General features: G+C 54.2%; 3 protein-coding genes across 4 annotated transcripts; 2 read left to right on the plus strand and 1 right to left on the minus strand.

The window, feature by feature from the left end:
- Positions 1-5,076: 5,076 nt before the first annotated feature.
- Positions 5,077-10,957, plus strand: TEKT2 (tektin 2). The gene is made up of 10 exons (XM_018081286.3): positions 5,077-5,119; positions 6,151-6,322; positions 6,688-6,813; positions 7,445-7,650; positions 8,128-8,271; positions 8,784-8,898; positions 9,237-9,344; positions 9,563-9,706; positions 9,891-9,970; positions 10,519-10,957. The coding sequence occupies exons 2-10, from the start codon at positions 6,167-6,169 to the stop codon at positions 10,718-10,720; spliced, it is 1,281 nt and encodes a 426-aa protein (XP_017936775.1). The 5' UTR covers positions 5,077-5,119; positions 6,151-6,166; the 3' UTR covers positions 10,721-10,957.
- A 168-nt stretch (positions 10,958-11,125) lies between these two features.
- Positions 11,126-20,027, plus strand: ADPRHL2 (ADP-ribosylhydrolase like 2). Of its 2 annotated transcripts, XM_029963106.1 has the most exons (7): positions 11,126-11,373; positions 11,860-11,956; positions 12,672-12,879; positions 12,968-13,152; positions 13,241-13,341; positions 18,135-18,342; positions 18,993-20,027. In XM_029963106.1, exons 1-7 carry the CDS (start codon positions 11,142-11,144, stop codon positions 19,024-19,026), a joined length of 1,065 nt encoding a protein of 354 aa, XP_029818966.1. In that variant the 5' UTR covers positions 11,126-11,141; the 3' UTR covers positions 19,027-20,027. The 2 variants fall into 2 exon arrangements, with proteins under 2 accessions (XP_029818966.1, XP_029818965.1); XM_029963105.1 differs by lacking the exons at positions 18,135-18,342; positions 18,993-20,027 and adding an exon at positions 13,838-15,995.
- On the minus strand, positions 16,776-26,235 carry COL8A2 (collagen type VIII alpha 2 chain). Its single transcript, XM_018081284.2, is given in 6 exon segments — positions 16,776-20,101; positions 20,103-20,189; positions 20,191-20,748; positions 20,750-20,909; positions 20,911-21,595; positions 26,056-26,235. Coding segments are annotated over 6 exon segments (2,124 nt in total). The 5' UTR covers positions 26,222-26,235; the 3' UTR covers positions 16,776-19,633.
- Positions 26,236-26,511: the final 276 nt, after the last annotated feature.

Consider the following 26,511-nt stretch of genomic DNA (forward strand, 5'->3'; position numbering starts at 1 on the left):
TATCAGGAGCTTAAGCGCAGAACTCGCTGAGTAATTCCAAGTGGTATCTTTGCAGGAATGTGTACATGTCCAGGCTTTTTCTGGGAGCAAGCAGAGCTTCTGGACATCCTCAATGAAATACGTAGGGCCCAGAGTGCCAGCGTGGGGCAGTGCCCCTGCTGAGTGCTCACACCTCCTTGTGAGGGGACGCTGCCCGAGGACCGTGCGGTGCAGCCCCTGCTCCGCTCCCCAGGCACAAGTTGACTCTTTTTGCTCTGTGATTTCTTCTGATTCAACTTGGAGACCTGAGTCTCTTGTAGTTTGTTACCAACTTTCTTGTCTTATTACAGTGCCCAATGCCACTGTGTTGGTATTTAAGCTTGCCATGATGTTCAATTGTTTTATATTCCCAATTTCTTAGTGTTACTAGAGTAGGGTTTAGAAAGCATTTTTCAGTCTAAGTTCTGAGCCAAAACTGTGTCTCCTGTCCTTTTTAGTAGTAGCTGTTTTTATCTTTTAGACTAAAAAGGGCCAAAAATCTTGTACCATCAGCTTGTTTGCAGCAATATTCTCCATCTCCTCCCTCACCTGTGAACTGGTTTGTTTCTCTCTACATTTAGCTAATACTGGAGCTGTTGAGATTTAGAAGGAAGTTGCTGCCTTTTCTTTATATCAAAAGAAATGACAGAAGAACCTGACAAAGCAGGTTTCTGTTGGACATAAATCTCTTGCCTTGGTGTCAATGAGCTGCTGCACACGAGGTTTAATTCCAGCAGAAATGTTTCTGTTTCAGTCATTTGAGGGTGTATGATGATGTAAAGTATCCAAATTAAATAGGAGCTAATAAACCACTGAAAAGAGACACTACTAAAATACTTCAAATTAAAAAAAAAAAACAACCAAACAAAAGGTCCTTTCCAACCCAAACTGTTTTCTGATTCTGTGATCACCTGAGGAGAAAAGCATTTTCCTGTGTATTTTAACGGTGCCTGTTCTCCTCCAGGACTGTGCTGTGAGCAGGTGGCAGTGCCTGGAATAGCTGCACCCTGAAATCAAACTGTGGTTTATCCACACCTTGGAACTCCTTTACTTGGATCAAACCAGGTGCAGGTTTCAGTAGATTGGTGCCACCTGAACCAACAGACCCGAGGGGCTTCTGAGCAATATCTGACCCCTCCAGCCAACACAGAAGCCCTGACAGATTCCTGGTTGCCCTGAGGTGTGTCTGGCTCCCAGGAACAGCAGCAGGCAGGTGTAGAGGTAATTTTGCTGCAGCACTACAGTTGCTCTGCTCCTCCTCAGCTCTTGCCTACCTCCCCTTTCCCTGACCAGGCTCACTCTCCCTCCCCTGCCTGGGTGGAATTAGCCATGTTGAGATGCTGTAGCTGTGTGGAACACAGGCCAGCTCTGGATCTGAGGGTGGGGCTGAGATGGTGACAAGAGCCTGTAGAAGTGAAGGACTGGGTAGGAGGTGGGTGGGTGTTGGTGAGCTGTGATCAGCTCGAGCCCTTCAGGGACATTGATGGGGACGTCAGCCATGAGCTTGGTGGTCCTGAACTGTTTGTGCTGGACTTGAACTCACTGAGAGCAAGCATGTGCCTTTTTCTGACCAGGAACAGAGCTGGAAAAACCTGTGTTTGCATTGGTAGGATGGTTAGTGTTTTTCTGGAACTGTTTTTAAAGCTAGAAGTGCTTGGTCAGAATGGAATTGGTTTTGTGTTTGAATTATTTAATCAAAGCGAGCCCTGAATTATTTGTGAATTAGAACTACCCAGAGAGGAGAAGCTTTTAAAATAAGTGGTTTCTGAAGAACAATGTCATCAAATAAACCTACTTCCTGGTAGACTTGCAATTTTTTTAAGATAAAATTTAACCTTGATGTGTTTATCCAATGAGAATCATTAATTCTGCCTTTCTTTGAATGTTGCCTGTCCAGTGATGTCCTCACTCCTTACTGTGCTCCTGCAGCTTTCCATACACTCCATTGCTTCTCCCCTCTCAGGGATGTGGGGAATATTGTCCAGGGAATGTCGGGGAGCAGTGCAGAGCTCTGATTCAGTGGGAATGTGGAGGTGAGGGTTAAACATCACAGGTAATTCCTCAAGAAGCAGTTTGCCAACAGCAGGGAACAGAATCATGTGGTCGCTTGGGAGAGACAAAGTGGTGTGAGGGGAGGAACAATCCCTCATCCTCTGACACCAGGTACCTGTTTTAGACAGTGTGCTGTGCAGAATTAGACACCTCTGTCCTTAGATGCCAGTTTGAGCTTGCAGCTGCTAAAAAAAGTGGATTTTCAGACCAAAATGGAAGAGTTTTTCCATCAGGTTCTATTTGATGCAGTTTTGAGGTACTGGGGAGTTGTCCAGCCAGGAGCTCCAGTACCAGCTGGCTCTGGAGCGAGTTCCCTCTCTGACCTGGGGGAAGCGACTGCCTCGTATTTCATCTAGAAAATGTTGGTGATGGTTCGTGTCGCCTTGTGAGAGTGAGTTACTGGGTGTTCTGGGGTTGAACTGTGGCAATGGTAACTGCTTGATACAAACCTGTGCACCTCTTGCACGTTTGCATCTGCAGTGAATCTGGTTCTGTTTGGAGCCTGTGCTCTTCCCTTCCCTCCCACCACAGCTCTGCCCGAGGCCGAAGGCACTCGGGGTCGATCCCGTGATGTTTGACGTGTTGCTTTCTTTTCAAATAATCCATTTCTTGTAAAACAGACAGTCAGAGGGCAAGTTTATTTAAATGGAGGGGCTTTTTTCATTGCTGAGAAGTATACAGGTCTTTCAAACACATCTGGCAGTTGAAAAATTAACACCGTAACACTATCTAGCAACACAAATACACAGACTGTGTTGAGTTTAGGGCTATGCTGGCCCATAAATCATAGGTCCACAACCCATTTACATACAGGTGTGCAAAAATTAGCTTTTAAAATAGTTACTAATAAAGTTTCCTTGTGCTTACACTTGCAAATCTCTTGAATATCTTCAAAACTAGTTTCTTTGATAGAAAAATCCGTGTCTTGCTGGTTAGTGTCCGCTCAGACCTAATAGCAAAGTGATGCCCACTGGAGCAGTGGAGAATTTAAAGGACTCTTGGGAGTTTTGGAACCCAATGGAGTGCCAGCAAAGTGGAAACTTGAGTAGTGCTCTTCAGGTAGTGAGGAGAATTGAACACCCACAAAACTCGGTGAGAGGAAGCAACTTTGCAGTGAAGAATGGCTTCTCCTGGGTACTCAGTTTTGCACATCACTCCCCTCCTGTGGCTGTAGTGTTTAGCTTTCTTTGACTTGACTTCTGTTTTGCAGCGAAATCTTCTGATTTTTGCAGTTTTCAGTGTTGAATCTCACCTCGAGACAACTTCCTGTTGTTTTCCTGTAGAAAAAACCTGCTTCTAGCTCGTTGCGTTCGGTGTCTGTTTGCAGGCAGGTGTGAAAAGGGAGCTGCAGCACAGCAGTGGAGCTGGCAGAGCGAGTTTTGGGTTGGAAATGTTGGGTTTACAGGCACTTGTGTGTGGATCAGCATTCCATGGATGCGGTGACGCTTTGGGCTCACAGGGTACAGACCCTCCTGTCTGTTGTTCTTGTCCCTTCCCCTGGTGGGAGCAGTTCAGCTCCTCCAGGTAACCTCGTGGTGGATAAATGGTGCTTGTTGGGGAAAAACTGGGCTGTTTGCCTGGCTGGAGGTGTCTGATCATGGACAAGAACGTTGTCCTTTAAAGCTTTCACAGAAATCAGTAGCATTTGGTATGAGCCAGTCTAGAAAGGATCTTCAGAAGGTGGCTCAGGTGGCATCGTGTGTGCCATACACATCGTTGGCCAGTGAGCTGGGTTAGTTTTGGAAACTGCTGGAAGAAATGTAGCGCGTAGAAATCTTGCGTACTTAAGATCATGTGTTTAAATTGTTAAAAAAAAAAAAAGGAAAGAAAAAAAGAAATCATGCTGTTTGGGATTCCTTTTCCCAATAAAATTCTAATAAACCAGCCCAGGGGATCCATCCCCTCCCATGTGTCTGCTCTCTCTCATATGCTGGTAACTGCTCCCCTGTTTTGGTGTCCCGTTGCTTCGGCAGGAGCGTGAGTGTGTTCCCACCGTGAAGGTCCTGGGGGCTTTCGAAGCAAAAGGGAATTATTTTCAGGAGTAAAGCAGAGCTGTGACTTGAGACGTTGCACAAATAGATTGTAGATGGGTGGCAAACAAACTGGTAAAAGCCTTTATTTTTACTTAACCATCTTGACCATGTGTGCCTCTTTGTACCGCGGGCGTGGGCTGCAGCCGTGCGGGGTGGGAGGGAACGTGTTGGTGTTTGAGATGTACTTGCTAAGCAGAAGCCGTGTCCTCTGCCCCTTCTCCCTTTCCGGAAAAATTGTTCTTGCCAAAATTTTCTACCTGTTGCAAGAGTTGCTTTCTTTCCAGCACAGTAAAATGTCGACTTCTTTCACTGTTCCTTCCCTCTCGTAGGCATCTGTAACCTCTGTACGACTGTGTATAGGACACAGCAGTCATCGATCTCTGCTGGCTATAGATACCATCAACTTGAGTGTATTGTAAACGAACCGTATTCATTTGAAAAATAAATTTTTTTTGAAATGCATCTGTGATACTTTATTTTATTTCTACTTGCATCGTTTTAATTTATTCCCAGAGCCAGGATCTGATGGAGGTGGAGGTGTTGGGCTGGGTGGTGGGATCTGCGGGGAGCTCCAGGCACACCCATGCCAGAAAACCACTTACTTCTGGTCTTTTCTGTTTGATTTTTATTTTAATGCCGTTTAGCTTAACGAACAAACAAACCAACCCCAAACGGGGCCGAGCTTGAAATGCTCAAGTTGTAGTTTCAATCCTGTGACCACCTGCAGGAGTCCTGGGAAGGGATGGCTGCTGTGGGGTGGGGAAGGTGCTCTGGGTCTGGGCGCTCCCTCCTGCTCTATGGGTCATTTTGTTGGGATTTTTTAAAAGTATTATTATCATCCTCCTTAGCTGCCTTGGGTGGCACTCGGCTGCGGTTTGCGGGGTCCCTGTCCCCGACACCCGCCCTGCAGCCGGTGCTGCACCCGCCGCACCCGCCGCTGCCGGACCGCCGGCAACGGCCCCGCGAGCCTGGGAGAGCGGGAACGGTGAGGGCAGACCGGGGATCGGCCGGGAACGGTGAGCGGCAGACCGAGGGATCGGCCGGGAACGGTGAGGGGGACAGCGGGGGCCACGGTCGGTTCTGAGGCGGGGGAGAGCGCGGGATCGGCGCCAGCCCGGGCTGTGAGGGGAGCACGGCCCGGACCGGCCCTGAGGGGGGGCGAGCGGGGCCGGGAGCTGCCCTGGGCGGGGACAGAGGGGCCGGGACCGACTCTAAGGGGGAGAGAAGGGGTCAGGACCGGCCGGGCTGGTGAGGGGGAGAGAAGGGTCGGGACTGGTCCTGAGGGGGGGAGCGGAGCAGGGTTGCCCGAGAGAGAGAGGCTCGGAGGTGCCGAGCCTCCTCCACCGCTGTGCCCCGCGGCCCTTTGTGCCCTCCCTCCGCGCTTCCTTCCCTTGGGAATGCCTGGTCTGCGCTTCCTTCCCTTGGGAATGCCTGGTCTGCGCTTCCCCGTCAGCTTGTGGTGTCGGTGGCCGTGCCCGAGGGGGCTGCGGGTACGGGGGGTATCCCACAGGGGGTATCCCACAGACGGGGACCCCCCCCAGAACTGCACCTGACCGTGGGGCTGGGCACCTGCAGCCCCCTCGGGACCCGCTCTGGGTCTGTGGAGTGGGCCCTGCAGTTCCTGCCCGCTGTGCAGGATGTGCTGGGTAACAAGGGAGATGGCTGCAAACTCTGCTGTCCCTGCAAAGCCTTGGAGTGCCCCGGGATCACAGCCCTGGGCTCAGCCTGCAGCTGTAGCACGGCAGAATCAGTCACATCATCAGCCATTTTGTCCAAGCTCGGTGCTGCGAGCAGCTCCTTGTCCCTGCTCCGTTCCCCAGGGAGGGACCGGTGCACAGGGCTTTCCCCTGACCTGGGGCAGAGGAACGGCACCGATCACCTGTCCTTATGCTCCCCGTTGTGAGGACACGTGTCTGTGTTAGGCCAGGTGCCAGGTTACCGTTTGCCGCTGCTTTTCTCTTGAAGAAGAGCTCTGCAGTTTGTGGCTGCAGCTCCATTTCGGGCGCACTTCCACGAATAAACAGATAAATCTTCCACTCCCGTGCAGTCACCTGCTGAGCGAGATGGCCTCGCTGAGCGTAAAGCCGGGCCAGCGGTTCACCCTGCCGGACTGGCAGAACAACGCCCACCGCATCTCGGCCGATGCCGAACACCAGCGTTCTACTTCCCACCAAATCCGGCAGGAAGCACGAGCTCTCCGCAACGACACCGGCAACCAGGTGCGCCTTCTGGCAGGGGGGCTGCTCCCAGGTTTGTCGGGATGGCGGGCTCAAGAGCATGGGAGAGTGTCTGGATCTGGGTGTATGAACCTGTACAGAAACTGCTAAATATGTGCATTTATGTCCTGTAAATCTGCCTGCAGTGATGTGTCTGTACGGTCAGGAAATCCTCGGGTGTGATTCTCATGTCTGTTGCAACTTGTGTTGTTCTTTGTGCTCTCCGTTTGTGTAAATGGCTGTTAGACCAAATGGCAACGTGTTGTGCTCCTGTGTAGGGTCAGTCAGTCCCAAAAACAAGGTGAGGCTTCAGCAAGATTCATAAATGCAATTTTGAAAAGAGTAACGTCATTTCTCTCTAATTCCAGGCGAAATGGGATGAGTGTGAAACCCGAACTCGCCTGAAGGATCGTATTACCAGCGTGGACAGATGGAGAGAGGTCCTGGCCAGATGCCTCACAGACATAGACTTGGAAATCGATGCCTTAACCAAAGTATGTTGGGAAAACAGATGGCTGGAAATCAACTTACACTCTCAACGTGGGATGTGAAATAATTGAGGCTTGTCTTGTGCAATGGGCAAGCCCATCTGGATTTCAAGGAGGCCTTTTCACTAGATATATATGAATATTTTATACTGGGATCCATAGCTGATGGAATGACTTCCTGGAAGACAAACCACTGTGTGTTCTTGGCTGAGCCAAGCCATGATATGGAGCCATGCACTGCATGCTCCTGTTTGGGTTTCTGGGTGGTTTTTTTGTTGTTTGGGCTTTTTTTAGAGCTCTGAAGGAAAATGAGAAATATGTTAACACTGTCCCTCAAAAATGTTTGGTTTTAACTAGAGAATAGCAGTGGGACATCTCTGATCCTGTGAGTTCTAAACCTGCTGCTCCTTGAGTTGTTTGTCCCCAGCAAGGGGTGATTCCCAATGGCAGTGGCAGGTGTAGAGGACTAAGATGTTTGGCTCTGGCAATTTTTATTCCAGACCTGCTAAAAGGTTTCAGAACTGCAAAGATGGGCAGTGTGAGCCCCTCTTAATGAGGGTATGGGTGGGTTCCCCTTCCTTTCTTCCTCCCATCCCTAAAGGTTCCCCCTACACACCTGGCTGACTGCTTCTTCCAGGTGAAGGAGGCAGCAGAAGATGCCCTCCAGGCAAAGAACTTGTGTTTGGATGTTGCCATCGAGTGCCTGACGTTCCGCGAGAGCCGCCGCGACATCGACGTGGTGAGGGACCCTGTGGAGGAGGAGCTGCACAGGGAGGTGAAGGTGATCGAGAAAGCCAAGAAGGAGCTGCAGCAGCGAGTGGACGAAGCCTTCACACAGCTCTGGTGAGGAGTGACAGCTTTTGGCCAAACTCTGCCCTCCTTGCTTGGCCCCAGATATTTATTTAATGTGCCTCTAATGCCACGCTGAGACAGGCAGGCAGGGAACCACACAGGAGCCTTGGATGGTTACTGTCAAGGTCTGGGGATTGGCAAGGGAGAGTGTGTCAAGGGAGACTTCACAAGCACCCTCGGGAAATTTTGGCCCAGACAGATCTCTTGTGCCACCTGCCTTGGTTCAGGAATCAGCAGCTGGGAGGTGTTAAAGGTCCCAGGCCCTAATCCTCCATGGGAATCCTTTGCAGCTCCATTTTCCAGGGTGATGCCAGCACAGGCAGTGCTGGGGGGGCGGGCCCAGTTCCCAGTGGGGTGGGAGGTCATCCCTCATTTCAGAGATGACTGGCATGGTGATGAAGCTTGGGGAATTGAGAGCTGCCGTTCCCCTTGGCCTGCTCCCACTGACCCCAGCCCTGCTCTCCGCAGCCTCCTGAAGGAAGCTCGGCAGCAGCTGAACTGTGACCACCGGCACAAGGTGGAGGCCTTGGATCTGGATCGGCAGTGCTTGTCCTTCAACGTCACCTCCGGCAACATCTCCTTCAAGGTCAACCCAACGCGGATCCCAGACGGGTAAGGAAAGAACCTGCCCTTGTGTGGCCAAATCCGTGCTGGTGCCTGGAGGAGCCCTGAGACGCTTTTTCCTTCTGTGCTGTATCCTGGTTTGATGGGTACAGCTTTGGAGAGAGCTCAGAACAGGATTTGGCTCTGGGATTTGCTGTGGAATGGTGAAGCCACAGACTTTTGGGAGCTAGCTAATTCATCACCACAAACCCAGGCCAGCTGCTGGGCCTCCTGCCTGGCTGTAGGTGACACTCTGTGGTGTGTGTCACCCCTGGCACAGCTCATGGGGGAGCTGCTGCACATTTTCACTTGGCATTCCCTTCCATGGCTTGGATGTGTCCCTGGTGGAGCAGCTGTTGGGCTCAGTGGGGTTCAGTCTCTGAGGAGGTGAGGCAGGACGTGACCTCCAGATTTCTGGAATTGTTTTGTGCTGCACAAAGCCATCCTCGTCTGCAGCAGGTGGTTCCTTTGAGCTGTCTTGCAAACACTCAAGTTTATTTTCTTAACTGATTTGTTGACAGAACAACTGCACTCCGTGAGTGGGAACTGAACAGCCAGTGCAACAAGGATCGTGCTGATGCAGAAATGAAAGCCTCGATTGATCTCCGAGGAGCCATCATGCTCACCATTGCCCAGGTAATGCTCCCTTGGCTGTGGATCTGTGGTGCTGTCCTGGATCCAGTGTGGGAGAGTGGCAGGCATGTCTCTGGGTCTGTCTGGGAGCAGCTGCCCTCCTGGTATAAGAGAGGAGCTTGGCTGTGCTGTGGAGCATGCAGCAGTGCCAGCAAGCTGGAGGGCATGTACCTGTCCACCGATCCCTGCCTTCTGGCTACTGGGGGAGGGTGACCTGCACGCCTGTGGCAGTGGCCAAACCCAGCTGGTTTTGCTCCTGGGCTTGCCCCAACCTCCCAGGCACAGCTGGGGGGCACAGACACCTTGTAGCCACGTGTGACTGGAGCCTGTTCCCTCCCCAGACAAACAATGAGCTGGATGCTCAGCGGATAGCTACGGAGTTTGCCTTGAGGAAGAGGATTAGAGACATGGAAGGAGCCCTCAGTGAACTGAGATGGCAGGAGAAGAACGTAAGTGTTGTTTCTTTGGTCATCCACCACAGCCCTGGCTGGGAATGGAATCCAAAAGGCTGTTGGTTACATGGAAAGCAGCTTGTGGAAGCAGAGGGTTCAGTTCTCAGAAATCCTCAGAAACCCATCCCCAGCACAGTGAAATCCCCAGAGCCATGGGGGCTGTGTCCCAGTCTGTCTCCTGAGCTGTCCCTCACAACACATCTTTATCTCCTCAGACCTTGGAGGAAATTGCTGAGATGGAGGAGGAAATCCGGCAGCTGGAGGAAGATCTCCGGAAGAGGACGCTGGATCTGAAAGTGGCTCACACCCGCCTGGAGACCCGCACGTACCGGCCCCACGTGGAGCTCTGCAGGGACCAGGTACCTCCCCTGGCACAGCCCCTGTGCGGGACGGGGGCTCTGCAAAACCTAGATGAGTTTTGGAGGGGCTGAGCAATGGATCCTACAGTGACAGAGCAAAGCAAGGAAACAATGTCACAGCTGGGGTGGAGGGGGAATGGGACAAGTGTGGCCTTTGTCAAACCATCCCTGGTCCCCCCTGCAGGCGCAGTTCGGGCTGACAGGGGAGGTGCAGGATCTGGAGGCAGCGATCCGAGTGCTCCAGCAGAAGCGGACAGAGTCACAGTGAGTGTCCTGCTCCCTCTGAGGCACGGGATGGGCTCGGTGGGCACGAGGCACTGCACGAGGGGTCGGTGTGGTTGGAGGGGAGCAGGACTCCCACGGCCCCTGCTCGACTCTGACTTCATCAAGGCACAGACGGTTCCAAAAGGGGCAAAAAGGAGGGTGAAGAGGAAGCAAGAGAAATGCTGCTGTGGGCTGGCAGCTGCCAGGGTATGGGCTTACTATTCTCTGCCCCAAACAAGGAGTGTCTCACACCAAGGAGTGTCTGATGAGTTCGCTGTTTGCACAGGGCCAAATGCTCTGTGAAGAAGGTGGGAAGTTGGGTGTGTCCTGTCCAATTTAGAATTATGGAATATCCTGAGTTGGAAGGGACCCTCAAGAATCATCAAGTCCAACTCTTGGCTCTGCACAGACACGCCAAAATCCCACCCTGTCCCTGAGAGTGTTGTCCAAACACTCCTTGAGCTCTGGCAGGTTTGGGGCTGTAACCACTTCCCTGGTGGGTAATGCAGTGTTTAATCCCAACTCGTCTCCCTTCCCCTCGTTCCCAGGAATGCCTTGGACGCTCTTTACAGACAGCTTCACCGCATCCAGACCGACATTGGCTACAAAACCAACTCCCTGCAGCTGGACAACAAGTGCATGGACACCCGGAGGAAACTCGTGATCCCCGTGGAGAAATTTGATCCAGAGGTTGACGCCGTCAACCGGACCAGGAACCTCCCGAGGAACAGTCAGCTGGAGCTGGCTTAGTTTGGGAATCACGCAAAACCTCCCGGTGGTGACACGACTCCATAGAGCCAGGAGGAGGGGGGTGGGTGGAGAACAAGCGACATCTGCGCCGCGTTAGGAGAATGGAATTCTCCCCCCCCCCGCCACACACCCCACCTCCTTGGTTTTCTTTTATAACTCTCTGCCCCTTGGATGATGTTTACAGCCTCCCGCGCTCCGAGGAGATTTATAAACAATAAAAAACAAAAGCAGCTTGTCCCCAGTGGTCATCCGAGGGGGATTAAATCCATGTGGATTCCAGGAGGGATTTTCAAGGCGGGCTTGCTGTCGGTACCTCGGTCCTCCGGGACGCTAGGGGGCAGTGTCCGCGGAAACGCCGGAAGGCGTTTCCGCGGACACTGCCCCCTAGCGTCCCGGGGAAGAAGACGCAGCTCGGGACAAGATGGCGGCCGCCGGTCCGGCCTCGGGCCCTGGGCGGCTCCCGGCTCGTCCCCGGCCCGGCCCCGCTCGTTTCCGGGGCTGTTTGGCCGGGGCGTTGTTGGGGGATTGCCTGGGAGCTGTTTTCGAAGGCAGAAGCGTCGTGAAGCTGCCGGAGCTGCTGAGTTTCCTCAGAGGGCTGGAACCGGCGCCGCCTGAGGAGGAAGGGGGAGAGGCGGCGGGGAGCGCGCGAGGAGGTGGGTGAGGGAAGATCAGCTTGTCCCGCCCCTTCACGCACCCAGCTCAGCACCCCGGAGATTCGAGTTGAACCCTTATACCACCCAGGATCAGGTGTTGGAGTGCTGTCCCCCTCCTTCCCCCATAGAATCTCCCAATCTGGGATACTGTGGTTCTGTGTTGACCTGACTCTGATGCACCTCTAGATATCAAGCACTCTTTCCTGGATCCTGTTAACCATGAAGTACATTCTCTCTGGTTTTAGCTGTGGAAGTTTTGGTTGGAAAGGACCTTAAAAACATCTCATTCCACCCCCTGCCATGGGCAGGGACACCTCCCACTGTCCCAGGTTGCTCCAAGCCCTGTCCAACCTGGCCTTGGACACTCAGGGATGGGGCAGCTGGGCAACCTGTGCCAGTCAGGCCTTGGGGACCGGGGAGGTGCTGGCAGAGGGCAGGAGCAGTTTGTCCCTGGCTGGGGGTGTCACCCTGTCCCTCCTGTCACAGAGTCGCTGCCCTACACGGACGACACAGCCATGAGCAGGTCGGTGGTGCAGTCCCTGCTGGCCAGGGGGGAGTTCGACGAGGTTGACATGGCCAAGAGGTGAGGACGGAGCCTCCTGAAGGTGAAACCATCACTGTGGCTGTCTGTGGAGTCACTGGTAATTTGTGGAGGGGAAAAAAGTCAGGACAGTGGTGGCTAATCCTGTAATTTGGTGTGTGCTTGGCCCTGCCCTGGACCTGCAGCAGCATTGGCAGCAGTGTGGGGTCAGAGTCTACCTGGACATGTCAGCCCTCTGTGTGTTCATCTTTCGGGAGCAGAATGCCTGGAAAGTTCAGAAACACTTAATTTCATGTTTATTTGTTGCTATTTATGTTTGTGCTGCCCTCAATTTAGTGAGGGAATAGGAATGAGCTCAGCTTGGCTTTGTTTATGATCCATTTCCCTCTGGAATCCCCAGCCCTGGGAGCATTTGGTTCCACTTAAGGGAGAGCGTTTCTTTGTTTAGAAAACTCTTCCATTGAACTTGAACAAAAGACTTTCCTTGTGGTTGTGACCCACGGAAATGTTTCCAGTTTGCTTCTATTTCGAGGCAAAGCTGAGAGGGAAACAAGTGAGTTGTGGAAGGTGGTGTTTATACACCCTTTCCTCCTTTCACACTTTTTCAGGAATTGTTTCCTTGCAGAACTGAACCCCTGACCCCTGACTGTCACTGACTCACACGTGTGTTATTAATTCAGTTTAGCAAGAGGCTTCACCCAGTCGCAAACACCAGTAACAGACCAAACCCCCCGTGTGTTTGCCCTGCCCACACCAGGTTTGCTGAGGAGTACAAGAAGGAGCCCAACAGGGGTTATGGGATGGCCGTGGTCAACGTGTTCAAGAAGCTGCTGAGCCCCAAGTGCAGCGACGTGTTCGAGCCCGCGAGGGCCCAGTTCAACGGGAAGGGCTCCTACGGGAACGGCGGGGCCATGAGGGTGGCCGGCATCCCCCTCGTCTACGCCGACACCCAGGATGTCAAGAAGGTGCTGGAACGTTCTGGGCTCCCCGGGGTGTCCCTGGTGCCGGGGCAGCCCCCGGGAAGCTGTGCTGACACTGGCATTTCCTTGGCAGTTCGCCAAGCTGAGCGCGGAGCTGACCCACGCCAACTCCCTGGGCTACAACGGGGCCATCCTGCAGGCCCTGGCCGTGCACCTGGCGCTGCAGGGAGGGCTCAGCAGGGAAACCTTCCTGGAGCAGCTCATCAGCCACATGGAGCACGTGGAGGCGGATGACAAGTCCCTCAGCGACGCCCGGGCGTGAGTAGCTGTGGGGGAAGCACCAGCTCTGCTGTGGTGGTTTGTTCTGGCTCTTCACGTTCTCCCCCCCTTCCCTCTCTGCTTGCAGGCTGGGATTTGAGGATTTACCGTTTTCCAGGCGTCTAAAGAAAATCAAGGAGTTTTTGGAGTTCAGCAGCGTTCCCAAAGCAGATGTGTTGTTTGAGTTAGGTGAGTACCTTTCTTACTATTAGCATTAGGGAGGAGCTGGAAGCAAGACTACCTCAGCAAGCCTGGTAGGTGTGTCTTCCCCTAGAGTTCTCTTTGTGCTGCCTGTTGGGCACAGAATGTGCTGGAAAAGCTGCCTGTGCTGACCTGTCAGGAATTGCAAGTCTCTACCCAGTGATTCCCGCTCTGTGTTGTGTCTTGCTAAGGAAAACTTATCTTGCATAATACATCTTAATATTCAAAGATCTCTTAGTGGCCAGTGGGTTGTCATGTTGAATGGGAACAGGTAGATGTGTATGGCCAGACTATACTGGCGTAACTGGGAGTTGCTCTTTGGAATATGAGTGATACTGGGGAACAGGGGGGATTTCTGAGGCACAAACCTTTGCACCTTTTCCTGATAAAATCCATGATACTGGTATGGAAGGTCAGTGGCAGCAGGAAGCTGCAGTTGGAAGAGGGAAGGGAGCCCTGAGGGTAATGGCCGGGTGTGTTCCAGGCAATGGCATCGCTGCTCTGCGCTCCGTCCCCACTGCCATTTACTCCTTCCTGCGCTGCATGGACACTGATCCCGACATTCCCGAGCACTACAATGCCCTGCAGAGAACCATCATCTACTGCATCTCCCTGGGGGGGGACACGGACACCATCGCCACCATGGCGGGGGCCATCGCCGGCGCTTACTACGGCGAGGAGCAGGTGCCCCCGAGCTGGGAGCAGAGCTGTGAGGCTTTCCAGGAGACCCAGAGGATGGCCAAGAGCTTGTATGAACTCTACTGCCAGCGGCTCTGAGCTCCAGGGGAGCTCCAGGGGTTTCCTGAAGGCGAAGAGATGGTCACCTCTGCTTTTGTGGTCAGATCCAGCGGTGGATCCGTGCCGTCGGTGACACCAGCAAGCCTCACCTGGGAAAGGTGCCTGCTGCTGTCAGCTGGGAGCATGAGCTGCCTTGGAAGGGGGGGGACATCCCCTGCAGTCATGGATCAGCTGGGAAGTGGCTGCACGTGGCACCTTGGACAGTGGGTGCAGCTCTTCTGAGTGTACAGGAGTGTCTTGTTTTCCATGGGATTTCTGCTGCTTGCTTTGTCCACCTTTGTGCCATTTGTCATTGCAGTTACTGGGGGGGGTCTAAATCTGCGGACTTTTTCCCTGTTTTCCTCTGCTCCTGTGTCTGTGGCCTGTGTTGTGGTGGTCAGTGGCCCATCCAGTGGCTTTGGGAGGCTCCACACCCCTCGCACAGCAGCAGGTCACTCTCAGCTGGCCAGCTAAGGGATGTCACAGGAGTCACCAGAGGCCTGGTGGCCTGGGTTGTCCCCTGTGCTGAGTGAGGATGCCAGAGCACAGACCTCCCAGGGAGATTTGTTCCCCCAAAGGCAGAATGAGAAGTGCCAGAGAAAGAAGGGATTTCTGTGCATCACTGGTGGCGTTGTGAGAGACCTTTGTTGCCTGCAGGCAATCCCTGCTGGGAGAGGGTGTCCCTGATTGCTGCTGCTCTGTGTCCTTTGCCCTGTGATCCAACAGGCACCATCACCTGCTGCATTTCGTGTTCCCTTGCACAGCTGTCACACTGCTGCAGCTGCTCTGGCTGCTCCTGTGCTCCTCATTCGTGCATCCCACGTTTTTAACATCCTGTGTATCATGTGTCCCCAGAGCACCACGTGAGATTCCTGTTTAAATCACAGTATCACAGTTCTCTGAGTTGGAAGGGACCCACGAGGATCACAGGAGTCCAGCTGCCAGGGAGACCAAATATGGGGTGGAGATAGTTGTGAAACCTGGTGTTACAGGGATGGAATTCCCAGTTCTCTCAGTGGGAAAAGTGACTTGAGCAGGATGCAGGAGTTACTTCTCACAGTTCTAGTCCTCTGTATTGGATAAGACCCAAAATTAGAGGGGAAGGTGGGTTAATTGGGGGAGAATTTATCAATGTTTAGAAGCAGCTGGTGCTGGTGGCCAGGAACATTCTAGCACAGCTGTATTCCAGAATTTCACATTCAGAACCTTTTCCTGCTGGAGCTGGTGAGAAAGGGAGAAACAGCTTGGGAATGGCACGTCTAGAAAGGGGTTGGAAGCTTTTTTTAATAATTGAAAACAAAAAGTCATCATATGGAAGCGTTTATAAATTTGAATGTGACTGTGTGACTGTTATTTCTCCAGTATTTCTTGTGACACCGGGAAGTGCCCGTTGTGCTCCCCGGTGGTGTTGGCACGTGGGGGCTGTGGCAGGCTGCATGCACATGTGGGAATCTGGCTGCCACAGGTCCTTCCAGTGTTCCCTGTAGTCTGCTTCCTTCAAGTGCCAGTCTTTTGTGTGATGCTTTAATGGGTTTTCCTTGTATAAATGGGTTCTTGTCCTGGGAACATGTGGAATTTTGGTCTGTTGTATATTTCTGTATTGTGCTGCAGATCTGAGCTGTAAAATGTCAGGTTTTCCACATTATTCTGCCAGAGGGGCGACCAGATTCATGGAATTATTTAAAAGAAGATATTTTTCTTTTAAAGCAGCTTTATAATTTTAAACGTTTGGAACTCACGGAGAGCAAAGAGCTCCTGTTTAAAGACTAGAGCTCGTTTTAGGCCAAAATTTAAACATGTACTAAAACCTTTAGCTCTGACTTCCTTGGAAAGGAATAAAATCCCTCAGTTATCTTTGTTAATTAGCCACTGCTCCTGTGTTTTGATTCAAGTCATGAAGTTGTGCTTCCCTAATGCCAGGAGTACCAGGAGTGGCTCTTGGTACCAGGGTGAGTTGACACTGGGCATTGCAGGGAGGGTCACTGGAGAGGAGCTTTCCTTCTCAGGAAATCCAGCGTGTGGTGATGGTGCAGAGACCAGGGGATGTGCTGGGACCCTGTGACTGGCAGCACAAGGATGGCTTGTTCCTTGGAATGACTTTTGAAGGTGCCTGCATGGCAGCCTGGCTTCCCTGGGAGTGCTTCACCTGTTACAAGGAACGTCTCCTTTGCCAGGTGGGAAAACACATTTCCTTCTCTTTATTCTTTGTACTCTGAGCCTCAGAAGGTGCTTTGCTACAGGTGATTCACCAGTCCTGGCTGTTTCTGAATCACTTGGGATGGAAGTTGGCTGTAGAATAAAAAATCATGGGGAAAAAAAAACACATAGAAGGGAAAGGGAATCCCCAACGCTTCACCCTAAATTCCTCAAATTAATAACTGCCTGGCTGGAAGGGTCTGGGTTTCATCCTTTTTTAAAACTGAACTTCTGGAGACAGGAATCTTTTCCTTAATCAGAAGAAATAACCTCTTGCATAAGGATATCAACAAGGGAATCTGCTGGGTGTGAGTGAGGAGATTTGAGGAGGAAGGAGAGTATAAGAGAACTGTGTGAGGCTGAGCAAGTCCCAGGACAGAGCACAGCTGAGCCCACCTTTATACAATAAGTTTTATTGATGTTTTGTCAATACAATCAAGTACTGCAGTTTTAGTTGTGAAGAGCAGGCCAGTTTTGGGTCACAAAGAGTGCATTTTAAACCAACTTTTACTAGGACAGTGCATGTAATAAGTATTTACAAAACTAAAAACCTCTATATACTAGGTTAGAAATGAAGATACTAGAGGCAAATTTAAAAAAAATAGTAAGAATTTGTATATAAAAATGCACATTGTAATGCAGTTTTCAGCATTAAAAATAGACACTTCATCCAACCCAACCTTTTTTATCCTTGTGATTGAAACCAAAATCCCACGCGCTCACACACACGACAGAAAATAATCCTTTCTGCTGGCGAATATGTACTCAGTATTCCAGAAAAAAAATCCTTCTGGAGGGTGAACAGCCTCCCTCATCCTGTGCATCGTTTTTTTTTAGCCTAACTATGTGCGTGTAATATCTTTGCTTTCCACTAGTGTGTAAATGTAAGAGGTTAAATAGCTGCAAGGAGTGATTATGGGTTTGCTCTGCACATGAAGGGAAAGTGGAGTTGCAAAACAATATCTACAGCACGAAGGAGTTAATCTGGGGGGTGGTTACAGTGAGGAGTTTGGTCGTTGCTTTTTGCCAGCTCGAACAAGAAGTTTGGAGTGAAACAGAACAGAACAAAAAGAGGTGGGATGTAGGGTAGGCACAGTATAAATAAGTCGCTTTGAGGAGCAGGGTGAGGCTCCCACCAGGTGTGGCAGCTCCTGGCTCTGCACAGGTTGTGTGGGGCCAGACCAGCCGAGTCCCTCCCTGTTCTCCACAGGGAAGGAGATAAATCCCCTGCCAGCACCCTCCGCTCCCAAACCTGGGCTTGGAAAAAACATCAGAGCTTCTCCTTTTAATTTTAGGGACTCTCTGTGTATGGGTCCTGTTCCTGCTGGGAAATAACCTGTTACAGTCACAACCCAAATGGTCCTGACCCCGCCCCGCCCTCAGGAGTTAAAAATGTCCAGCGGGATCTGACACCTTTCAGCTTGAGAAGTTTCATCTTTGCATGAAACTTGCAGCTTTAAGGAGAGAAAATCCCAGGAGGGGACACAGCCCCAACAGGCAGTGGCTGGAGCACTGCCCTTCCAACTGCCAATTTCCTTTTTGTGTTTTTTTAATTTCAGGAATAGGTGTGTTTTTAAAAGGAAGCCCTGGATGGCAAGAGGCAGAAACACAGGACAGGCTTGAGGAGAAAAACAAACAAACAAACCAGAAGTAGGAAAAGGAAAGTTGTTTAAATATCTTGTAGAGTCCATCTGGAGGACAAGTTCAGTCCCAGCCTTGCTGTGTTTCTTTGGCCATCAAACGGGCTGTAGGAAAATGCAAAGGTCAGAGGTGCTCAGCTGGTGACCACATTGTTGGTGTTTCTCAAGGATGTGCCTTTGCAGAGGGACATGCAGTGGGATGCACATGGATTGACTTCAGCAGTGTGTTCCTGGCCTGGGATGAGCAGAATCCCTGTCCTGTGAGTGGCAGTGACTGTTCTACTGTGAGAAACCTGCAGAGCCACGGATTCCCTTGTTGCCTGTGCCAAGGGACAGAGCAGCCAGGTGGGCCCAGAACCCTGCAGCTCATACTCAGGTCAGTAATGCTTCAGCACTGGGGAGACCAAGTGGTAACAGCAGAGAGATGCTGATTTTTTTAACCTAAGTCTCCGAGTGGCACCGGGGTTGGTGCCCTGTCACAGGCCCGTGTTTGGTGCCCTGTCACAGGTACCTATTGCACTACACTTGTAACACTGTGAAGTGGATCATAGCACCGTGGTGAAATCACTGCATGGGCAGTTAGAACCATACTGTTTTTTCTTAATGCCAAGATCCCCAGAGCAAGGGGGGACACCAATGCAAAAGTTCCCACATCCCGAAATAAACAGGAAAAGCAAGTTGTCCATCAGTGGCACTTCCTTGTGGCACAACAGCTGGCAGTACCGTGAGCCGGGCTCACAGTGCCATCCTTGTGTGGGCAGAGATGCTCCCGAGGCCAAGCAAGTCTTTGGGCTGCAGAGACAGACGGGACAGGACCAGCCCTTGGACTTCCCAGCAGGTGAATGGAGAGAGCGGATGGTTGTTCATCCCAGGGGTTCCAGGTTCCCTCGCCTCCTTTGGAACAGGTCGTGCCATCCTCCCAGGTACCAGTGCCTGGATGTTTTAATTCCTAAAGGTGCTGGGGGGGGTGTTCAAAATAATATTTACTTCTTAGAAGGTGCTTATGCAAAATGTTCCACTTTTTAGGATTATAAATCCAACCACACTGAATCTGGAGTGAATCGGAGAGACTGCCCCAAAGCAGAGTCTGGAAAAACAGGCGTCAGCAAGCCTGGAACTCGGGCATCTGATGGTTGGGAAGGAAATTTCTCAATCCAGCATGGATCCCTGCCGCTGTACGGGTTTGTGTAAGTGCTGGGACCCTGCGTAGGTTACCAAACACACCAGCCATGACACAGCTGGATTTATTTATCCAGCATTCCAAATGGGAAACGAGGGCACTTGATACAGACCAGGAGGGTCCGGTCTTCCAGCCGCCCCTCTCTGGATCACAGAGCCAGATCCTTGCCATCCCAAGCGTGTTTCTGTGTTTGATGTCCAGCCACTGGGGTAAAATTTATTCCAAATATGCTTTGCTGAGGAAGTTGCTCCCCTCCCTCCCTTCTCCCTTCCCAAAAAAAAAGAAAGATAGATGGGTAGATGTCTCCTTCCCGATTACCCTCGTGACTCTTGGATCAAACAGCGTGAAGCAAGGTCCCACAGCAGCGGCTTGCGCGTTCTTCCCAGTGACTTTTCTTTTTTGTATTAATTTTAAAACACTTTTTTATCAAAAAAAAAAAAAAAGTTTATGGCTAAAGTGGGTGAAAAGGAAACGTGCCCAACAGCCGTTATGTGGGGCAGAGCAGGAACCCAGAGAAGGAGGAGTGGATGTATTCCGTGGAGTACAGCCCGTTGGCCTGGTCCGAGGGCATTTGTACCCACACCTGGTCGTTCTCCTTGAGTTCAAGCACGGCACTGCCCGAGGCCTGGTCCAGGTACCCCTTTTTGTACTCGTCGTAGGTGTAGGTAGCCGGCACGTTGTTCTTGTACAGGGCCACCCAGACGTTGGTCCCTTTGACGTGCACGTGGTAGGCGAAGTAGTAGATTCCGGATACGGGGCAGGTGAAGATCCCGGTGACCGGGTTGTAGCCGTTGTGCCCGTTGTACAAGGTCCGGTCAAACTTGACGGGCATGCCGGAGGCGGGGAAGGGGGAGGTGAGGATGGCGGTGAAGGCGGGCGCGATGCGGGCGGCGAGTTCCCCCCGGCCGTACTGCGGCTTGCCCGGCTTCCCGTTGCCCAGCACGGCGCCCTCCACGGCCGCCGTCCGGCCAGGTGCAGCCCCCGCGATGGCCCGTCCTACGTCCAGCACCCGTGCTCCCAGGCGGCCCGGGCGGCCCCGGTGGGGCCTGGTGGCCCGTTCAGGGCCCGCGGCGTTTCCCGGGCATTCGGGGGGCACCATATGGGTCCGGCCATTTCGGGCTCGCCGGTCCTTGATCCCTCGCGCAGGACCGGCCAGGGAGCCCCGGGCTCCCCTTTTCGAGCCCTGGTAACTCCTTGCGGCCCCATGGGACCCGCGGGTCCTTGCAATCCTGGAATGCCTGAGGGGCCCCTCAGCCCTGGCTGTCCTGGGATCCCGCCGTCCCCTTTGGGCCCAGGGCCACCCGTTAATCCGGGCACCCCTGGGAGGCCGATGAACCCTGGTTCTCCTTTGGGGCCTGTCGGGCCAGGGGGTCCCACTGAACGCGGCGGGCAGGCCCTTTTCTCCGGACACCCTGCTTCGCGCAGCAAAGCCACTGGGGCCTGGTCACTGCGCATCCCCCGGCATTCCTGGGGCCCACTTGGCCGCCACGTCCCCCTTGGATGCCGGGCAGCCCGTGGCTTGCCCGCAGCGCCGCCATGGGAGCCCGGTGGGGCGCCGCGGGCCGATGAGCCAGCCGGGCCGGCTGCACCCGGCTCCCCATCAACGCCCGGGTTCCCCCTTGTCGCCGATGGCTCCCTGTGGGCCGCCCGGCTGCCCACGGTCTCGCCTTTCAGGCCGGGCAAAACGCCGGCTTCCATAACCGCGTTGGGCCTGGGCAGAACCTGGGAGGCCGCGGATCCCGGGCCCTCTCCCTTTGGTCCCATGGGGCCGTACTCCCTGGCACCCCCGCAGCGCCCGGGACCCCGATCCCGTCGATCCCAGGGGGGCCCCGCGGCCCCACAGGGCCAGGCTCCCCGGTGACACCAGGCCCACCCGGGGGGCCCATGTCGCCCTTGCCCCCTGGCGCTCCTGGCAGCCCGTCAAGGCCGGGCTTCCCAACACCAACAGGCCCGGGGGGCCCTGCAGGGCCAGGAGGGCCCCCATTGCCCCGGGGCCCTGGTAACCCCGGCTTCCCCACACCATTTTCACCCTTCATCCCTCGCTCTCCGCGGGGACCCGGCTCTCCTTTCGGGCCAGGCTCACCCCGAAAGCCAGGCAGGCCGGGGCCACCCTGGGGACCCGGCTTCCCATTGACAGAGAGTCCAGCTGGCCCGGGCAGCCCAGGGGGGCCGGGAAGTCCTCTTGGCCCTTGCTCCCCTCGCATGCCAGGCTCACCCTTGGCTCCAGGCATCCCTTTCATACCCGCCTTTCCAGGGAGTCCTGGGATGCCAGGTTTCCCAATGCCCGAGAAGCCAGGAGGCCCAGCGGGGCCAGGCTGGCCGTGCATTCCTGGCTTCCCTGTGCCTGGTTTTCCTGGGTAGCCAGGGGGCCCAGGGGGTCCACGTGGGCCAGGCTTCCCTGGTGGTCCTGGCTCCCCTTTGAGGTCCATGGGCAGCATCGGTGGCACGTCTGTGGAGAGAGGAGACACGGAGCGTCACTGGGGCCAGCAGTGGGCAAGGACTGTGCCGCTGTGGGATGTCCTTGGGATGTCGGAACTGGGGCCTCTGCACTGCCTGGGCTGGGCTTACAGGAGGACCCTTCATTTAAACGTGGCCATAGTGGCTCACATCAGCAGGCCTGTCCTAAGGCAAGACCCAGGCCAGAGCCCAGAGTGCTAATCCCAGCCTTACATCCCTCCACGGATGTCAGGTGACACCATGGAAGGTGTCAGCACAACCAGCGCTTGCCTTGGGCTCTGGCAGCGTTGTTTGGTGATGAGTTACTGCAGGGTGTTTTTAGGAGCTGGATTCAAATCTCCTGCTGCCTCACTTCCCAGCCGCCTCAAAAGCACCGTGGGATTCAGTCGCCCCTGCCTGGGCTCAGCTGAGAGGATGGCGACAGAGCAAGCCAAGACCGAGGATAATCCCTTCACCCCATCCTGCGAGTCCAGGGCCTCAGGAGACCTTTAATCCTTTTGGATTAAAAAGAAAACTCTTGGACATGTACTCGAAAGCCTGAGGAGGCAATGGGTGTGTGGGTTAGGCCATGCCCACAGTGCTCGCTGGCACAGCTCCCTAGTCCAGCAAGGCAGAGAAAAACCAAAAAGGAAAAAAGCGCTGGAGATGGAGGAGAAGCCAAGAGCTGGGAGGGAAACGCAGCCTCAGCTCCGTCCAAATGAGTCAGCCCAGCTGGGAATAGGCCGCAACCACTTGACATTTCAAGAATTTATTGAGGTCTTTTGCAAACGGATATAAGAAAGAAACTAATGGGCTGAGAGTCTCCAAAGGCGAGGAGAGGCAGATGACATGCCCACCGCAGCTCGGCATGGAAAGCGCAGACGTGAGCATAAATAACTCCTTGAGGCCGGCCCAGGCAGGGTGTCACCTCCCACGTGACACTGGGAATGGGTGAAAAAGAATAAATCAGACAAACTCTTTTTTTGGGAAGTTTGAAATGAAGGAAACACTTGACATTCGCACCTACACAGGACGATGACGAGAAACGCGGAAGGCAGAGGAAAGGACCTTGACATCTTGGGTGAATTGTGACCAAATCTGCCTAAGGTGGATCATTCCAGTTGGGAAGAGATCTGTACTGATTCCATCTGGGATGGGAATGGATCCTGACTGGGATGGGAGCAGGACATGAGACGATGTGCCTGGGCATGGTGTTGTGGAGGAGGCAGTGGGGTCCCCAGGGTCTGCCAGCCCGGCCCCCTCAGTGAGCCAAGCATGGCCTTGGGAGCAGGGACACCCATAGAGCTGGGATCTGCCAGCATGGAGATTTCCTCACTCGATGGGAAAAGCTTAGGGGAGATTTGAGACACGTGAAAAGAATAACTGTGGCAGCAGCAGGCACCGCTCCCGGAGCATCGGAGGTGGCTTTGCTGCCCCAAGCACAGCAATTAGCTCTGGCCCTTCCCAGCCTGGTGCTGGCGTGTTTTCCTTTGGGTAATGGAAACATTTTCAGAGCTTATCTATAAATCAAAGCCTGGCCCACATCCCCAGCTGTAGCCACGGTCACTTGGCTCCCTTGATGAAGGAAATACTTGTCTGTCATGACATTGCCACTGGATTTCTGCAAACTCCTGCTCCTCACCCCGGAAAACCATGTGGGAAAGAGAGCGAGGAAGCTGTGCAGTGCTGCACAATTTCTGGGGGTTGAATCCTGGAAAAAATTTTCTCCAGAAGATGATTTCAATGTGCTTTCTCCCCCTACTTTATTTTTTTTCTTCTTGCACTGGTTTGAAAAGAATTAGTTTTCTAGGTCATTTTGCATGGAATCAGAACAAGGATCTACAGCTGAGCCCATGAAGGAAGGAAAAAGCACACACACACTCTCTCACACAAGGCAGCGGAGAGAAACGCCAGGCAGGAGCTGCCAGCTCGCAGGCGGCCAAAAAAGCAGACGGGAAAACCAAACCGGGGCCGTTAGCAGAGAGAAACTGGGACACTGCGGCCCCGCTGGTGTCCGATTTCAAAAGCCCATGTCTTACCACAGACACATGTCTCGGAGCTCTGCGCTTCACAGCAGCAGCCTGGGGTTCTGTGCTCCCCTCGAGCTGCCATGAATGTTAGCGTGGAGCCAGCTGGGGCAGCGGGAAGGGGACGGGGCAGGAATGGCCCCTGTGAGCCCCCACCTGGGCACCACGGAGTGTCCCACCTCCTGAGGAGCACGGACCAGGCGGGTGCTCAGCCCCTCCAGAGCTGTGCTCATCCCGGTAAGGACCTCTCATGCCTGGAAAAGGGACCCAGCAGTGCAGACCGGCCATCAGAGGAATAATCCAGCGGGATGGGAAGTGGTTCCCAGCCAGGAGCAGCCAGCAGCGGGCCTGGCCAGCGCAGCCGGATGACACTGCAGGAAGGAGAGGTTGGCTGCTCCGTGGCGGAGCCTGGCTGAGCTCGTTCCAGAGCTGCTGCCAAGCCCTGTCTCGTGAGAGAGTTTCACAGTCTCACAGGGACATTGCATGGGATCAGTGTTTTAGCACCTCTCAAGCTCTGCCCTGGCAGTGGGTGTCCCAGCACAGCACCCAGCAGTAGGTTTACCTGGCAGCAGAACCACGGACGTGGTTTCAGTTTTGCCGAAAATAACCCCCAATGTGCAGATCTCTGCTTCAACGTTCTGAGCATTTTAGCACTTAGCAGCATCTCCCACCCTGAGCTGCCTCCGTGCTCCTGGGGCAGCAGCTTTTGGGTCAGAAAAGGTGTCTGGCACCCTGAGGGAACCTGCCCCTCACTAGGTGGCACCTGGAGGCAGGAGGGCCCCCCCCGTGGCTCCCCAGCCGGAGATCCCAGGGCTGGGGCAGCCGGGGGGCCCCCCCAGCTCCCCGCCGGGTCAGGGTAACCCGCGGGGGCACGGAACAGCCCCGCGCCATCGCGGCGAGTCAGCTGAGCTCCCCGAGCAGGGCAGAAGGCCAGCAGGGATTTTCCTTGCCAAATTAGAGGTTAAGCAGAGATGGGAGCTCGGTGGGATCCAGGAGGCACCAGCTTCCCCAGCTGCCTCCATGCAGCCCCGCAGTTGGTGGCTCAGGCTGCAGCTGTCCCTGCTGCGTCCCTGTGTCCCCCACCTGTCCTCTCTTTCCCAGGGGTTCAGGAGAGTAATGTCCATGGGACTGCTGTGCTCTGCCCTACTCAGTGTCCCCTGTGTGCCTGCTCTAGGCTGGCAGAGCTTGCCCAAACCACACCTTGCCCCAGCCTGGCACTTGCTGCTCTCCCCACAATAGGTGGTGCTGCTCTGAGGCAGCACAAGCCGCTCCCGTGCATAGGAAGAAGGAGAAAAGAGAAGGGAAAACAGCAGGGAGAGATTTGAATCCAGTCCCACCAGCAGCTGAAGTGTTCCTGTGCTACGCTGGAAGGTTTTGGCTCTGGCTGGGATTCAGGGAGCAGCTTTACAACAGCTGGGAAGGGGGCAGGGAGGGGGGGCTCAGAGCACGCTTCGGCTCCAGATTTTGCTGTGTGTTTTCTGACACATGTGCTGAGCTGAACTCCTGATAAGCCATTCAGCCCCGCAGTAAATCAGCCACCGGCAGCCCAGCCTTCTCCAGTTTCTCTTCCCAGAGCCAGGACTTCAGCTCCTGGGAGCGTCAGGGTCTGTGAGAACCCACAGGGAGGCTCTGGCACCTCTTCCCGAGGGCCAGGCACCAACCTGGCAGCTCTGGGCACCCAAACCCAGCGCTGCCCCATCCTGTGGCACTGCCAGCAACCTGGGATGGGCACAGGTCCCAAGGGCAGCTGTGGGCAGGGGTGACAGAAGGCTGGGGGCCCTGCAGCCCTGGCTCTGTGGAGCGATGGCCCTGGTGCCTCGGCCCCTCTGAGTGCACATGTCACTCCATGGGGAACGATTTAACATCTGAGGAGTTTCTGGTTGCTGCTCTCTGAGGGAGGAAATGTCTCTCTCCTGCTCTTCCCTTGCCAGACTGGGTTTCAGCTCTGGCCTTGGCACTCTTTCCTTTCCCAGCTGGTGCAAAACACAGACAGGGAAACGGAATAGGTGGAGGAGTGGAAAAAGCCTTGCTGGGACAGCTCAGGTTTAACAGCAGTGAGAGGCAGAGGGGTGAGTGCTGGGGCTCCTGTGCCTCACAGCTGGGACGGGCAGCAGGGTGGGAGCAAGAGGCTGGAGGGTCCCCTGTGTGTCCCAGCTCCCAGACCAAGGGACCCACGGGTGCCCCCCAGCCCCAGCAAAGGGGGGGCCTCTGAGCCTCTCCCTGTGTCCATCCTGTCCTTCTGCAATGGGTTAAGGAGACTCAAAAGGCCCCTTGTGCTTTGCCAAAGATGTTTTGGACCCTCGGCCATGCCAGGTGACTCCCAGGGCTCCAACCCCGAGGGTAGGAGGTGACAAGTGTCCAGTGGCTCTGGGGTGCCACAGCCCCTTCCCGCTGTGCCAGCAGCTCCCCCGTGTCCTCCCATTCCCCCGCAGAGCGCGGCCCTTACCCAGGTACTGCCCTTTGCCTTCACGGAATGGTGGTCCCAGGGGTCCCTTCACCATGGGCTGCATGTACTTGACCTGGGCGTAGCCCCCCACGCCGCCTCCCACGGCCGATTGAGGGCCGACCACCATCACCATCGTCACCAGCAGCGCCACGGCATCCGGCAGCATCCTGCTCCTGCTCCTGCTCCTGCTCCTGCTCCCACAGCTCCTGCAGACAAAGCAACAGTGAGAGTGGGCACCCACGGCCCCCCTTGTCCCCTCCGCCTTGCAGGGACCATCCAAGAGCCTGGGAAGGATCCCAGTGGGAGCAGGACTCCCTCAAATTTGCCTTTTTGTGGACCAGAGATGCCCTGAACACGTGGCCCTTCCTGACACGCCGTGACTGGGAGATGCACAGTAAACACACAGTTTATGAGCAGTAACCAATGGTGGGTGCCCAGCAGAGCCTTACAGAGGCT

The sequence above is a fragment of the Manacus vitellinus genome, unplaced genomic scaffold (genome assembly GCF_001715985.3).
Source record: "Manacus vitellinus isolate BGI_N305 unplaced genomic scaffold, ASM171598v3 scaffold_52_pilon, whole genome shotgun sequence".
Taxonomy (NCBI): Eukaryota; Metazoa; Chordata; class Aves; order Passeriformes; family Pipridae; genus Manacus; species Manacus vitellinus.

Bases quoted from the DNA above. Each gene is read 5' to 3' on its own strand.
- TEKT2 (XM_018081286.3), top strand. From the start codon at position 6,167: ATGGCCTCGCTGAGCGTAAAGCCGGGCCAGCGGTTCACCCTGCCGGAC. The intron at 8,272-8,783 runs GTAAGGAAAGAA...ATTTGTTGACAG, and splicing joins CCAACGCGGATCCCAGACGG to AACAACTGCACTCCGTGAGT. The intron at 8,899-9,236 runs GTAATGCTCCCT...TTCCCTCCCCAG, and splicing joins TCATGCTCACCATTGCCCAG to ACAAACAATGAGCTGGATGC.
- ADPRHL2 (XM_029963105.1), top strand. From the start codon at position 11,142: ATGGCGGCCGCCGGTCCGGCCTCGGGCCCTGGGCGGCTCCCGGCTCGT. The intron at 11,957-12,671 runs GTGAGGACGGAG...TGCCCACACCAG, and splicing joins GAGGTTGACATGGCCAAGAG to GTTTGCTGAGGAGTACAAGA. The intron at 13,153-13,240 runs GTGAGTAGCTGT...CTCTGCTTGCAG, and splicing joins TCCCTCAGCGACGCCCGGGC to GCTGGGATTTGAGGATTTAC.